This window comes from Micromesistius poutassou (genome assembly GCF_964030765.1).
Source record: "Micromesistius poutassou genome assembly, chromosome: 21".
Taxonomy (NCBI): Eukaryota; Metazoa; Chordata; class Actinopteri; order Gadiformes; family Gadidae; genus Micromesistius; species Micromesistius poutassou.
Genome location: NC_140291.1, coordinates 2,292,790 through 2,307,705, shown reverse-complemented (window position 1 = coordinate 2,307,705; position 14,916 = coordinate 2,292,790). Strand labels below are relative to the sequence as shown.

Genomic DNA, 14,916 nt, shown 5'->3' with positions numbered 1-14,916 from the left:
TTTACGTTTATTTGACAGGGACAATGCACATATATAAATGGGCCAGATTCTAGCCACAAGGTTAATTTACATCTGTTGTCCCTGGACAGGAGTTGATGTTATAAATCAAATTAAAAGACAACATGTAATGAGTTGGGACAATGACCCAAACACACATCAGTGATACAGAGTAATAAAATTGAGTAATGAAAAAAATAAAAAACATGAAATAAGATGAGAATAAACACAGAGACAAGAATCAATGACTAGAAATGTTCACAACGTTGGTTTGCCTTCAACCATTTCTTAAGTTATTAATATTTATTAATATTTCACATCAATGACATCGTGTGACGAACATCTGCTTTCTGAAAAAAGACATGGGGTGGGGCTATTCACATGAAATAAAACAATAAAACATTGAGACCATTCCACAAAGCACACTGGGTAATAACAAATTCAACCCATGGACCATGGTCACTGGACTCGCTGAGTCATTGTTTATTTTAGCAGGTATAGCCGAAGCTGACATTTTTCTGCTTCTCAGATGAGTGTCAATTTGAGAGCTTGCTTCCACCTTCCTCAAATGCATTGAAAAGGCTGTCGTTTGCACAATTTCACAAATAATCACTGCTCACTGAAAGAATATGTGAAGAATACATATATTTACGGGTGGCATACAAACAGACCTCTCTCGCTTCACTCGAAAGCCACAGCTTTCGAGTGAAGCATGCAGAGGGGTAGGTGCCTGAAGTGCGACGAATGCGCGGACTATGACCTGCCACCACAGGGCAATGCCTGCAGCTACTGTAAATGCACACCAGTCAACCACCATCAAGTCCCAGAGACAGAGTTGGGTCAGATATGGGAATGGTATATTAATTATGTTACTTACATTTGACATGTTTTATGTTCCTAGCGTTTCTGCTGGTAGTAGAAGCGCTCAACGAATGATTACTTTGCTAGGCAACGTGGAACCAGTCGGCTTCAGATATGATCCATCTTGTGGAATCTCTGCTCATTCAGAAGAGCTTTGGGCCCGGTTTCCCGATAACGTCCACTCTTAGTGCGTTACGAAGACTCCTACGTTTAGACGTATCATTTGTTTGCCTCTATAGGCGTGGTTCCCAAATGGTCTCTTAGGAGTCTTCTTAGGAAACACTCCTTACGTCGTTCTTAAAGGGCGCTGTCCAGAAAGAAAAAGCATGTGCTAAAATGTGCTTTTCCATTTCATGTGCAGGTGCATGACAGCGTTCTAAAAAATATTGCAGTTTTTGCGAATAAAACATTGCTCAAAATCCTTCTAGTAGGCCTAAACATTTATTTAACCATGGGCGATAGCATAGCCTACACTGATTTAAAAAAAATGTATAGAAAATATAGAAACAGCGGAGGAGATTGAGGCAATCACATCCTTAATTACTGTCGCATCTGTCGCATACATAGCTGCGATTTCTTCATGATCAGTTTGAAACCTCTTGAAAGAAAACAAGTTGATCCAAATCAGCTAGTTCTTCTTGTCTGTCCGCTTCATCATCTCAGCAGTGTTTGCCTTAGGTGTGTTTCGTACAAGTGTGTGATTGTTTCATCAAGAGTTTCACCAACTCTTTTCATTTGGGAACACAATTCACGCTTTCTGCATTCGCCCACAGAGAAGAGTGACGTGAAAACCGTGGCACTTTTTAAAAAAGAGTGTATGGAGTACGACGGTGCACTCTGTTCGTTGGGTGACTTTGGACTGGTGGCGGTGCGGCGTTACTCCCCTCTATACACCACAATGTTTTTGTCCGTCTCATAAATCTTGACCTCGTAGAGTTCCCCGACCGGCAGGATCTTCACCAAGCCGTCCCAAATGTAAGCGGCCACGTTCTCAGTCGTGCTACAATCACACAGCGAGAGAGAGAGAGAGAGAGAGAGAGAGAGAGAGCGAGAGAGAGAGAGACAGACAGACAGACAGACAGACAGACAGAGTATCATGGTATCTCTAACTGGTTACATCTTATTAAAACACACCACCTCCCCAGTTCCCCCCCCCCCCCCCCTCATGAAGCAGAAAGAAGTGATAAAACACTCGGGAGAGACAGTCACCTGACCACGTTGGCAAAGTACGGGACATCCTTGTCCAGGTTCTTGTGGTCCAGTGGAACCATAATCACTTCCTGTGGTAGAGTATACATAGAATTAGTATACATAGAATTAATAAGTAGAATGGATCTTTTATTGTGAGAGAGAGGGAGACTTCTATATTTTACTTTGGTGTGTTGTTTAGATACATATTACGCTAGATCATGAGAATATAAATAATCTTGTTTAGAAAAAAAACACAGAACCACCATAGAAATTATATGAAAAACTTATTCGAGTGAGTTTCGAACACAATGTCTCCCCATAAGGAAAAATGATTTCACGACTAATTAGTTAACACAATGACCAAAGAAAATGTGCGGTGTGAAGTTGAAATGTTCTGACCTATAGAATAGATTATGATGAAATTATGGAGCAAAACCGATAAAAGATAAATAAATAAAAAGAATAAATAAAATAAATAAAGAACACGTGTTGCCCATTAGAAGAAGAGGTCTTACCTCAATACACTGCTTCAGGTCTGTCAGGTTAATAACCATGCCATTCACTCTGTTGATCTGCACAGTGTCACACAGTGACACACACGTCATTAGTCATGCCTTAGTCAGGAAGCCATGTGAAATGGGCTTCCTGGATTAGGGGTTCAACCCCAAACCCCGAAGGTGCTTAGGACTAAAAACAATCCCCCAAATAGTACATACACTGACGCTAGGAGGTTGAAGATGCTCACCTTTCCCCGTACAGTAACTTCAGCTGAAAACAAAGAAAGAAAAGACTTACACAATCGCACCGTCACAGTGTCTGTGTATCCGCCTCAAACAATACTTTCCCTGGAAGGGAGCCAGGAAGGTTTTGATATTAGTAGAACAGCAGACACACACCTCTGTAGTTGTGTCCATGTCCATTGGGACTGTTGCATTTTCCAAAGATTCTTTGGTTTTCCTCGTCACTCAATCCCAAACTAAAAAGAGACAAGTGAACGTGTGGTTGACTCACTTTGTTTCACACTGGTCAGCATAAACCAGTTATTATAGCCATTAGGCTGACTTTTCTCGCTTCCATCATTGGAGTGTGAAGAGATTGAATGAACTACAATGAACTACAATTCCCGTGAGCCTCTAGGAGTAACGCAACAGGATGTGCAACAGGGTGTACAAAAGCAAGTCTAGGAAAAGCATCAGAAGGATCATTAAACCTGTTACATCCAGTAACACATATTATAACGTTATAAACGGAGGGTCACAGACACACACACACACACACACACACACACACACACACACACACACACACACACACACACACACACACACACACACACACTATATAAACACGCTGTCGGCCTACATACATCAGTAAAGGCAATAATGTGAGTCAGCGAAAACCTGTGCAAACGATGAGAAGCGCTGAAGCACTGAACTCGCGTCAGATACGCGATGCGGTCCCCTGTCTGGTGGTCGGCATTGGTGTTGGCCATCGTTGTTTGGTTTTCGGAGAACAAGCGCCTCACAATGTTGGGCAGTGGATAAATCGGCTTGGTCCTAATAAGAGGGTTACGAGACAGCCAGCCAGCCGACGTCGTTGTTTTCGGTCTGTTACTCACCGATGCTGCTCAGCGATTGGCTCTCGTCTGGGCGTAAAAAAAACCCACAGCAGGCAAACCCTGCAGCGTGGGACAGCTCAACCGCTTCATTGATTATGAGCCGGTCAAATAAACGCGACGACCACTTTGTATTTTTACAACGCAGGAAGGAAAGAGTATTTCATTTCTATGTGTATATAAATATTATATATATATATATATATATATATATATATATATATATATAAACAGTATAAAACGAAGCCTATCAGGTCTTCAAATAGGCCTACGATTTAAACCCTCATATTTTGATATATATTTATATTTTATTTGGATAGTGTCTCCTTTTGACACTTCATTGTATAGCCTATATCACATTTTATTACATTGCTGTCATAAAAGATAATAACAGATGGTGAGCTTGCTGCTAAACTGATTGAATCATTGGTATCTTTAAGCTTTTTAATTTAATTCTATACATTTATTCGAATGATTGAATTGATATCTATCTATATATATATATATATATACATTTGTGTAAAGAAAATGTATTCATTTGTTCTGACTTTGTCAATACTCGCTCGCTCTCTCTCTCTCCTTGTGTCCGGGTAGGACGGGTACTAGTTGGTAAAGACCGATCGACATTCATTATGCTTCTCGGCATAGAAGCCATGGATGGATTAAAATGCCTGTAAATGCTTTATTGTTATACAGCAATGTGTCTTGGTAGCAACTTACATGGTTGTTTAATTTGATGTGTACACATTGATACATCCCAGCCAAGGTTTTTTTTGCCGTAAGCTACACAGGACATAACTGGAAATACAAATCAATGATACAAGATATCGTCTTACTTCTTCACAAAATGCCTTCAAAACACACACACACACACACACACACACACACACACACACACACACACACACACACACACACACACACACACACACACACACACACACACACACACACACACACACACACACACACACACACACACGTATAATATATACATAAGCATGTGACATTTGCAACACATATTCTGCAATTACATAATTTTTTTTTTACATATTCACAATTTTCCAAAAAAGACAAATACATTGTATTCATATATACAGATCAATCCATATCTAAACGATGTACAGATTATTATTTTTGACTGGCCTGACGTATTAGCAAGACATATATTAAGCGATAATACACACTTTTAACATCTTTCCATTCATTTGTCCCGCTGGGAGTTTATATAAGTACAGCCACAACACGAAGGGTTTCTGCTAGGAGTAGGAATGTATCATTGTTTGCCTCCTCTGAAAGAAGCCTTCCATGCAAATGTATGCTCATATATTTTTAAGATTTAATTTTGCATTTTTATGCTTTGTTATAGAGTGAGAGATAAGAGAGGAAGGTACGGGAGATAGAGGGGAGGACATGCAGCAAAGGACCACGGGCAGGATTTGAAACCGGAGTCGCTGTACCATCAGGACTGAGCCTATATGGTACGCCTATATGGCCTATATGGAGCCTATATGGCGACTCACCTTACCAGGTGAGTCGCCCCTTTGCTCATCGCTCCGTCTGCCCCGTTCTCGGGCAGAGCCATTGTTTTAGAAATGTTGCAGACGGCGGCGCTCCTCGCTTCATCACGAACCGAAACGCCCCCTAGCCCTGATTAGTTCATCATCATCATCCTCACTATCAGTTTTGTTTTCAGAGAGGCTTCCAGTGGGGCTGGAGGCCAGACTGACTGACCTGCAGAGAGGAACACAACGTGACCTCATGATCACCTCCGTCGGGATGCGGTGATCCATGTCCACACGGGTGGTGATGTTGACTGTACAAGACGGCGACACATTCAGGCATTCAGAACGCCACCTCCTCCTCCAGGATCTCCTCCAGTGTCTCTCCCTGGGTCAGTTCTCCGTCGCTGCTGGACGGCCTCTTGCCGCTTAACCGGCGCGCCCGCTGACTGTTGCCCTCGCCGTCCGAGGACGGGGGCGAGCCGCAGCCCCCGTGGATGGCCACCTGCAGCAGGCGGGGGTTTATGGACGTGGTGGTGGTGGTGGTGGTGGTGGTGGAGGAAGCCCCGCCCCCCTCGTCGCACGATTCGCTCTGCTGCTGGGAGTGGGGCGGGCCGCGCACCCTGGAGCACTTCCACAGGTGCTTGAGGGGCGTGGCCCGGAGGCAGCTCCTCACCTGGAAGCGGTGGGTGAAGAGGAAGAGCTGCCAGCGTTTCTTCAGCTCTGCTTGGACCTACACGCACGCACACGCGCACACACACACGCACATGCACACATTTGCTCCAAATGTGAATAACGATCACTATGGGATCACTTCACTTTTGGCACAAATTGGTCGGACAATATCGCCCCCCCCACACACAATAGTGTTCCCCAGAGAACATCTCACCTCTCCATTGGCGAAGCAGTACAACACAGCAACCACAAATCCCTGAAAATAGAGACGCACGAGCCTTAACACATGGTTGGTCAACGATGAGGCCCCCCAGGATTGTCTTTAAGTACGGTTGGCAGAGGGTCTACCTGGAAGGAGCTGAGCGTGAGGTTGATGAAGTTCCTGGCGTAGCGAGCGCTCCCTTCCACGCATTCGTCAATCAGCACGGTGAACACCACCTCGTGGATGCCCAGCAGAGCAAACAGGATCAGCGTGGCGCGCAGCAAGCTAACGGAAAACAACAGCGGAGATGAGGACCAGTAATGGACCAGTGCTACCAGTTATGAGCTTATGCACTAGGTCAGGTCAGGCAGCATGCATTACATTAGGTACTTGTATTTTCATAGATTTTTGGTTGAACAAAGAATGTAGAAGGTACATTTAGGATGGAAGGACACATCCTTGGCCTACGGATCACGAACAACTAACATCTCAATCCCTACCCCCTAATCATTTCTATTCAAACTTCAAATGACTTCAAGTTGGGTGGGTGATTTGGAAATTGAATTAGGGATGTTTTCATAGACGTGAACCTACATCTAAGTCTGCCAGCCATGTGGAGAATGAAGAAGGTTTTAATGTCAAAGCACGAGTATTAAGAGGATAGTTTCTTTCGAGACCAAACTCTGTAAGGTTCAAGCTAAAATAATGTTCCCATCCCCTTTCCCTTGCCACCTGTAAATGCAGGTAGAAATATACAATACCTGTATCTGTAGTCTGTGAACTTCACCTGATCTGCTTTAAGCTTGGACAGCAGCAGCATCAGGATCTTGATGAAGATGAAGAAAATGATCTAGACACAAACACAGTCAAGTCAAAACCTCAGACAAATGTGTGTTAAACACTGACCAAATTCGGATGAATTACATTAAAACCTAATCATTACTAAGAGGACTTTCTTGTGCCTGCTAACCAAGAAAGCAGCTTTCCCCCCTCATCTGTAATCCCCATGGAAGATGTGACTCATCTGCATTTAGGTCAGCTGTTATTAAGTCCACAAAACCTTTGAAAAAAATCATCTGACAACATTAACTCACCAGTACAGCTAGCGTAATCGGGCCCTGGATAATCCACCAGAACCATCGGTTCTGATGGATACCCCAGCATCTAGACACACACGGGAGAAACACAACCATCCTTCGTCATCGACATCCATGCGACATAGAGGCACATAATATTGTGGACGTCCAGTGCCATCCGCAAACTCACCCCTTGTTCTCGTACTGAATCTTGACCACGGTCCATGGCGTCACGAACAACACTGGAGTCACTGCAGGAACCAATGAACACGATGCACATCTGTTAATGACGACAGCTGAACTATGACTAAGCTGAAGCGGAAAGGATTTCTTCCACAACAACACAAAAGTTCATGCTGTGATCGTGACTGATGCGATTGCATAATCTAGTTTATGTTTCCACGAAGGCTCCGCGAATGCTCTTTTCCCATAAATGATTGATGGCATCTTTTATATCCCCTGCTGAGCTGACACTAATCCAAAACCTTATGTTCTCCCTCCCATCCTCCCTCCCTTCCCCTCTTCCTCTTCCTCCCCTTTCTCTATCCCTCCCTCCCCTACGCAGCCTCCTTTTCAAACAACAGACTGAGGAGAAACCTTAAGCAACGAACCACTCTGGTCATGTTTCTACGACCCGATTATGTGCATTATCTCCACTCCCGGTGTCACACACTCTGAACTTCCACACTCAACAGTCCCGACTGACCCCATCCCAGGAGCATGTATCTCTTCAGCAGGCGTCTCTTGGTGAGGACGGCCGTGAAGAGGAGCGTGTGGAGGAAGATGGCCTCCACCAGCAGCCAGAAGTAGTTACACGCCACAAAGTACTCCATGGCCACCTGGGACGCCCGGCACAGCACCGTGGGCTATAAAGGGCAATCGTATATTATTATTTATGGGTTATGGATTTTATGTGTCTGGTGTTGTGAGATGTGACGAGGGGGTGAGACGGGATGAGGGGGTGAGAAGGGATGAGGGGGCGAGATGTGATGAGGGGGGGAGACGGGATGAGGGGGGTGAGATGTGATGAGGGGGTGAGACGGGATGAGGAGGTGAGATGTGATGAAGGGGTGAGACGGGATGAGGGGGTGAGACGGGATGAGGGGGTGAGATGTGATGAGGGGGTAAGACGGGATGAGGGGGTGAGATGTGTTGAGGGGGTGAGACGTGATGAGGGGGTGAGACGAGATGAAGTGGGTGAGACGGGACGAGGTGGTGAGATGTGTTGAGGGGGTGACACGTGATGAGGGGGTGACATGTGATGAAGTGGTGACATGGCGATGAGGGGGTGAGATTTGATGAGGGAAGGGGGGGGGGGGGGGGGGGGGGCGGGTGAGACGGGATCAGGGAGAGTGAGATACGGCGAGTGAGGGTAGGTGTGAGGTGAACGTACCGCAGAGCTGAAGTAGGACCTCCAGCCCGCCTCGTCGGTGGGCTTCCTGATGTACAGGACGTGCATGAGGAGCTCCTTCAGGATGACGGACAGGGCCCTCAGGATGAACGACCCGAACAGGTTCATGTGGATGTAGTTCCTGGTGCAGTGGAGCTTCCTGGGAGCCAGCAGACAGACAGACAGACAGACAGACAGTGTGTGTGTGGGATGTTTAGTCAGGCAGGTTACACACGTCACGTCCAACCACACACAATGTGTGGAGTGTGGATGGATGATGGCTGGTTGAAGCAGCCTCACCTGCCCCCCCCCCCCCCCCCCCCCGAGTCAGATTGATTACAGGATCAGTGGGGCTGGGTGAGGCTGCACACCTGTTGCATATTGGCACAGGTTAAACCAGCCATCATCATCACCACACACACACACACACACACACACACACACACACACACACACACACACACACACACACACACACACACACACACACACACACACACACACACACACACACACACACGGGGGGGGGGGGGGGGGGGGGCAGATCTCCTGTATGCACAAATGGAGCACAAGGTCATGTATCACTGTCTGCTAACTTAGAATAAACAGGCTTCCAACAGCACAGAGCTACGTCCTTGTCTGGAGGAGCAAGCAGTTAAACTCACCTTGGTCGTGTGTGTGTGTGTGTGTGTGTGTGTGTGTGTGTGTGTGTGTGTGTGTGTGTGTGTGTGTGTGTGTGTGTGTGTGTGTGTGTGTGTGTGTGTGTGTGTGTGTGTGTGTGTGTGTGCTAACCTGAACAAGGCCATGAGGAGGGTGGCCAGGGAGAGGGAGCAGAGGGAGAGGGAGTAGCCCACAAGGGACACCACCCTGAGTGCACTCTGACGGAGCACCTCGTCTGCCTGGAAGACGAAGACACACACACACACACACACACACACACACACACACACACACACACACACACACACACACACACACACACACACACACACACACACACACACGTTGGTATTTCTATCGATGACTCACCAAACCACAAATATAAAAAAAGGTAATATCCCTCCTCACACCTCCTCACTCCCCCTCCTCACTCCCCTTCCTCCCGCCTCCTCACTCCCCCTCCTCACACCTCCTCACTCCCCCTCCTCACTCCCCCCTCACTCCCCCTCCTCACTCCTCCTCACTCCCACCTCCTCACTCCCCCCTCACACCTCCTCACTCCCCCTCCTCACACCTCCTCACTCCCCCTCCTCACACCTCCTCACTCCCACCTCCTCACACCTCCTCACTCCCACCTCCTCACTCCCACCTCCTCACTCCCCCTCCTCACACCTCCTCACTCCCCCCTCCTCACTCCCCCTCTCTCCCACCTCCTCACTCCCACCTCCTCACTCCCACCTCCACCCACCTCCTCTTTGAAAGGGTTTGTCTCCTGGCACTCCGACTGGTCCCTCCAGGGGTCCGAGGAGTTCTCCTCCCGACGCCAACTCCCGTCCTCCAGACACTCCCGGTACACCCTCCTGGAGCTGTCTGGTGGGGGGGGGGGGGGGGGGGGGTATCAGGCTGGTACTTCAGAATGCATCTTGGGGATTTGTTGTGGGCGATAAGCCACGACAAATTGGGTCGATGTCAAATCCCAATCAACGTTGCATTAGAAACGCTTGGGCGTTTTCAGTTCAGTTTTAAACTGAACAATGTCACCCAATAAGGTAATAAAATATATTAAAATATATATTAAATAAAATAATTAATTAATTAATTATTAAACAATGACCAAAACACCATTATGGGTGAGGGAGGGAGGGAGATGGGAAGAGGGAAAGAGAGAGAGAGAGAGAGAGAGAGAGAGAGAGAGAGAGAGAGAGAGAGAGAGAGAGAGAGAGAGAGAGAGAGAGAGAGAGAGAGAGAGAGAGTCCCTGATTGCTGTCAGCTGATTTCAATTATGAAGTCAATCATTTAAGGCACGTGTCGATTTGCTTTGACCGAAATTTGGACATTGACTGATTATTTGATTGCTATAACTAGACTGTAATGGGAATTCCTCCCTTGACAACGGATTGGCTATAATAGCTTTTCGTATGAAAATGTAATGGGAGTGTGATAGCTTTCGGGAGTGTGGGTCTTAATGCACAAAATAAACGCAGGTCATAAAGGTCTAATTATGGGTCTGCTCCCTACGGATTAGGGGGGTTCAAACCAGAATATTCGATATGGCAAAAACAAATTACATTTCTACATTCTCCGTTCATGACAGGGTAGGGCAGATTTCGAAATGGCTTGAAATGGCTATTCACACTCCGAGCTGGTGGTGAAACAGGGGCCCTTTAAAGAAAGTAATAAGAAAGTGTATATGGGGAAGCTATACGGCGAAGCATGTAAGATTACCATTATTGATCCACGGTAGGTAAGAGGGACACGGGACAGAAACATTCCCGGGTAGAGAATGGGGCCAGCACACAAACACGTCAAAGCTGCCGTTGCAGTGTATTCCTGCAACCGAATATGGACACGTACAGGATTGAGAGAGAGAGGGGAAAAAACTTTTCTATCGCATTCTTTAAAAAATGTTGCATTTTTCAATTGCATAATTTACTCACCCGTTTTTGCAGTCGTTTCGAGAGTTTTGGTGCAGTTGTTGAAATATTCAGTCCGTTTGGCAACCAAAACCTCCAGTACAGAACCCTCCACCTTACACAAAACAAGATGGATTCAAAAATGGTTAGGCCTACACACAGAATGACTCCTAATTATTTTACTTATTTTATTCGCTTACTTAATTTAAATATTAGCTACACACTCTTTCCGAGCATGCAAATGCACCGTGATAGCGTACAATATAAATGTTCCATAATATTTCCTCTCTTTAAATGGATGTGTTTTGCCGGAAATGCAGTGTGCCTGTCTCACCACATGGTGGGAGTATAATGCCAGAAAACAGGACCGGAACGCACCTGACTTGAAAGTTGGACAGTTAGTAAATAACGTGTTTTGTAATAATAATAACAATTCATTTGGACGCTGCAATTCAGTTCTCTTAATTGTTCTTGTTTGTTTTTCTAATTATGTTTTATGAGAAGTGTGAAATAACTCTACGACAACATAGGAAGTTACTGCAGGCCTGATATTGGGAAAAGACAGCGGATTTCTAGAAGATAGGCCTACGTATGACATAATCAATGATTAACACAGAGACAATTTCCTATTGTTCACCATCAACATTTCTATCTTCGAACTGAGTTATCAATGCAAATTAAATTACAGGTTGATGCATATAAAGGTTGTATATAATTTGTTTAACTAGGCCTATGGAATCTTGTTTTATAGTGGCTATATTTTTTATGCTGTTGCGTGAATGAAAGATATTTCCTTTTCGTTATTCATTCATTTGTGACTTAATCTGTTTATTATTTCAGAAATACAACACATTCTATCATCATAGTAATGCATGAGATTTCAATGTATATGTTTTTAAGGAACAAAAACAGGGAACCATGATTCCTTCTGTCTTGTTCACTCGTTATTCAGCGGAATGAGAGACTGACATCTCTCATTCTGTGCACCAGGGTGAGCAGGTATCTATCAGCTCTTTATCTGTCCTCCTGTGCATTCTGCTCCCCCGGTCCTTCCTCTGTGTACATCCCGCGCGGGCCGGCAGCGAGACTGACACGTCGACTCCCTCAAGAGCGCGTCAAGAACAATAATGAATGTTTGTAATCCTCCACATGAAGTATCCACTTGGAGGATAATTGTTTTGTAATTACTGTCACAGATGATGATTATCAAACCGCCATACACTCCTAAGTGATTAGCGATATAATTTCCCAGAGGCAAAGGTTGAAAGTGAAATGAAGGCCTTGGAAGCCGGCATATATTTATTTTTATATTGGACTAACTTGTACTTGTAAGTATTTGCAGACAGTTTTTTTACTGTCGTTATTTGAGGCCTGTACTTTGAACTGATCTCGCTTGTTTTTGCAGGCAACATGATGGAGTTGGTAGCATATTTTCCATACGCTTTGCTTTCCGTCATCTGTTCCCCCCCACAACAGCCACTGCCAATATTTGTCTTGTATTTGGCACAGCCTCTATCAGGTTCTGCAGCACAAGCGACCGTCTCTGCTGCTCTCCAACGCAGGGGAGCAAGGAATTTATACGAGCTCTAGGAAACACAAATCCTACTGTTGAGTAAATACTGAGAACATGGCTTCTGCTCTTTTTGGGAATGGTGCCTCGATGACACTGCTGTGGCCGCGCGTACGCGTTAAAGCCGCAGTAGGCCTCGACATTGCTTCTTTATGTATCGTGACGGACAGCCCGGTGTAGCCAATCAAATGTTGCTGCTGAAATCCAAGGAGCTGAAACAAATATCCAAGCCAGATAGTCAGATATCCAAGCCAGAAATCTTGCTTCTGCAGTCGTTGACATAAAGCAGATAAGCCTTCTTGTTTTTAACGCCTGATTCTGCTTTTCCCTATACCAAACGTAATTACAGTTGACGGCAAACTCGATTCTCAGATCACATCGTTCATGGTGGCCTCACACGTACAGCTCAACCATCAGATGACCTGACTAGCTGACCGGGCCTTGACTGCTATAAACTATAAAGGATTTCTGCGTAATGGAAAATTACTGGATGGGAAACATTGTACAACCATTGTTACAGCAAGCTTCCTTGCCTCCCTACGTGGGTTGTTCAGATCATCACACAGATAAGTTAGTAGCCCAAGGAAAAAACGGTCATAAATTAATTACTTTATATTTTGACTCTAAGGTGACGTCATGTGACAGGGGATGTTTAATGTTGAGCTTGAGAACCCTAAGAGCTTAATATAAACTCAATCAATCGTGCTTCAAATCCTTGCACCCACTTAAAATTCTTGGAACACCTAAAAAAACATCCTCTGTGAAGTAACGGTGGATATTCAATTGAATACATAAACAAAATAACTGCAATGCAGTGATGTAGGTAGGTGTGTGTGTGTGTGTGTGTGTGTGTGTGTGTGTGTGTGCGTGAGTGTGAATGTCTGTGCATGCATGTCCGTGCACGCATGTCTGCATGTTACACAACACGCAGGTTAAGTCCATCACCAGCGTCGGGAAAGAGCGTGCGGGTCACACGCGGCCCGTCCCGCCGCAAGTGGCGCGGTCACCGGCTGGCCGAATGTTTACCTGTGGGCTGCAGAGCAGGCTGAGGAGGGAGAGTAGCAGCAGAGCGTCCCCCCCCGGAGCCCCCCGCCACGACCTCCTGTTGGGGGGGGGCGGCAGCAGCAGCAGCAGCAGCATCGGCCTGGCGGTGGCGGCGGCGGTGGCGGCGGCGGCGGCGGCGGCGGCGGCGGCAGTGGTCCCCTCTGGTTCCTCCCGAGGTTCCCCTGAGTCCTCGTTGTTTTTCTTCTTCCTCTTCTTCCTTTGCTGAGCGACGCCTTCGTCCACGTCCACCTCCTCACTCGAGCTCCATCATATACCCGACGGTCCGCACCTCACCGTGCACCATCCCCCGATGACGACTTTCCTCAGTGGCAGGCGGGGGAAACACAGCACGATGTGAGATGATAGCGAACGACGCACACAGCTCTGACTTCCCAGTTTGGTCTTGGACTTTGGTCTGATTAATCCTCACACCCACACACACCCACACACCTTCACACACACACACACACACACACACACACACACACACGCGCACACAAACACCTCCACAAGCCTCTGGTGTGCAAGAGGAAGAGTTCCTCGTCTGTTTTTTTTGTTCCTCGTTCCTAGTTTGAGTTCAGTCTTCCTCGTAATCCGTCTCCTCTTCCCTTCCAGCCCTCAGCAGGGGACGTTGCCTAAGAGCCATCCTCCGGTAGGTTTCAACCTCCTTTGGTCTGAACGGTCAAGGCAACGTGTGTGTCAGCTGGTCCGGTGTGGAGGTCCTGTACGTCGGAGACTCTCGGATGAATCCCACCGGGAGCAGCACGAGGGGCGGGATGTGTCTCTCCTCCGTGAGGAACTCCCTGTTGACCCAAGCGTTTTTCCCCCCGCCTCGCAGCGCCTGTGGATCCTCAAGCACGGCTCGCCTCCTCTCCCAGGCTGCCCCCTCATCTAGCCAATCAAGATAGGGCCCCAGGGACAGAGGGGGTGGGGGGGGGGGGGGCGAGGGAGGGAGAGAGAGGGAGAGAGGGAGCCCACCCTTACTACATAACCAGCCTAACTTTGTTGTGGAGGAAATGTAATGACCTAAAGGAAGGGGGGGGTGGGGGTTGATCAGGACGATCGCTCAGCAGGCATGGTCACCGCTAACACCTCTAGGCCGGTGCACAGTCGTGCGTGAGGACACACAAAGACACAGTCGAGGACGTCAACAAACAAAAACTCACAGAAAACGTAGCAAAAAGAAATCAAGTTATGGTGTGTCGGTAAACACATAGGCA

General features: G+C 46.7%; 2 protein-coding genes across 2 annotated transcripts; both read right to left on the bottom strand.

Annotated features, from left to right (window-relative positions):
• On the bottom strand, positions 1-3,650 carry pts (6-pyruvoyltetrahydropterin synthase). The gene is made up of 6 exons (XM_084485355.1): positions 3,450-3,650; positions 2,946-3,025; positions 2,795-2,817; positions 2,565-2,621; positions 2,068-2,138; positions 1-1,858 (listed from the first exon to the last, which is right to left on the bottom strand). The coding sequence occupies exons 1-6, from the start codon at positions 3,539-3,541 to the stop codon at positions 1,735-1,737; spliced, it is 447 nt and encodes a 148-aa protein (XP_084341481.1). The 5' UTR covers positions 3,542-3,650; the 3' UTR covers positions 1-1,734.
• Positions 3,651-4,438: 788 nt separating this feature from the next.
• On the bottom strand, positions 4,439-14,477 carry glp2r (glucagon-like peptide 2 receptor). Its single transcript, XM_084485327.1, has 13 exons — positions 13,679-14,477; positions 11,107-11,197; positions 10,895-10,999; positions 9,918-10,039; positions 9,302-9,408; positions 8,513-8,669; positions 7,826-7,985; positions 7,310-7,370; positions 7,138-7,207; positions 6,805-6,893; positions 6,190-6,328; positions 6,056-6,097; positions 4,439-5,899 (listed from the first exon to the last, which is right to left on the bottom strand). The coding sequence occupies exons 1-13, from the start codon at positions 13,790-13,792 to the stop codon at positions 5,510-5,512; spliced, it is 1,647 nt and encodes a 548-aa protein (XP_084341453.1). The 5' UTR covers positions 13,793-14,477; the 3' UTR covers positions 4,439-5,509.
• Between the last annotated feature and the right edge of the window lie 439 nt (positions 14,478-14,916).

What these genes read in the sequence shown, in the direction of transcription:
- pts (XM_084485355.1), bottom strand. Translation starts at nt 3,541, where the DNA reads ATGGCCAACACCAATGCCGACCACCAGACAGGGGACCGCATCGCGTAT. An exon ending in AAGTTACTGTACGGGGAAAG is followed by an intron (nt 2,622 to 2,794) that starts GTGAGCATCTTC and finishes GACACTGTGCAG; the next exon opens with ATCAACAGAGTGAATGGCAT. An exon ending in TACTTTGCCAACGTGGTCAG is followed by an intron (nt 1,859 to 2,067) that starts GTGACTGTCTCT and finishes GTGTGATTGTAG; the next exon opens with CACGACTGAGAACGTGGCCG.
- glp2r (XM_084485327.1), bottom strand. Translation starts at nt 13,792, where the DNA reads ATGCTGCTGCTGCTGCTGCTGCCGCCCCCCCCCAACAGGAGGTCGTGG. An exon ending in CAAACCCTTTCAAAGAGGAG is followed by an intron (nt 9,409 to 9,917) that starts GTGGGTGGAGGT and finishes TTCGTCTTCCAG; the next exon opens with GCAGACGAGGTGCTCCGTCA. An exon ending in GGTCCTACTTCAGCTCTGCG is followed by an intron (nt 7,986 to 8,512) that starts GTACGTTCACCT and finishes TGCCCTTTATAG; the next exon opens with CCCACGGTGCTGTGCCGGGC.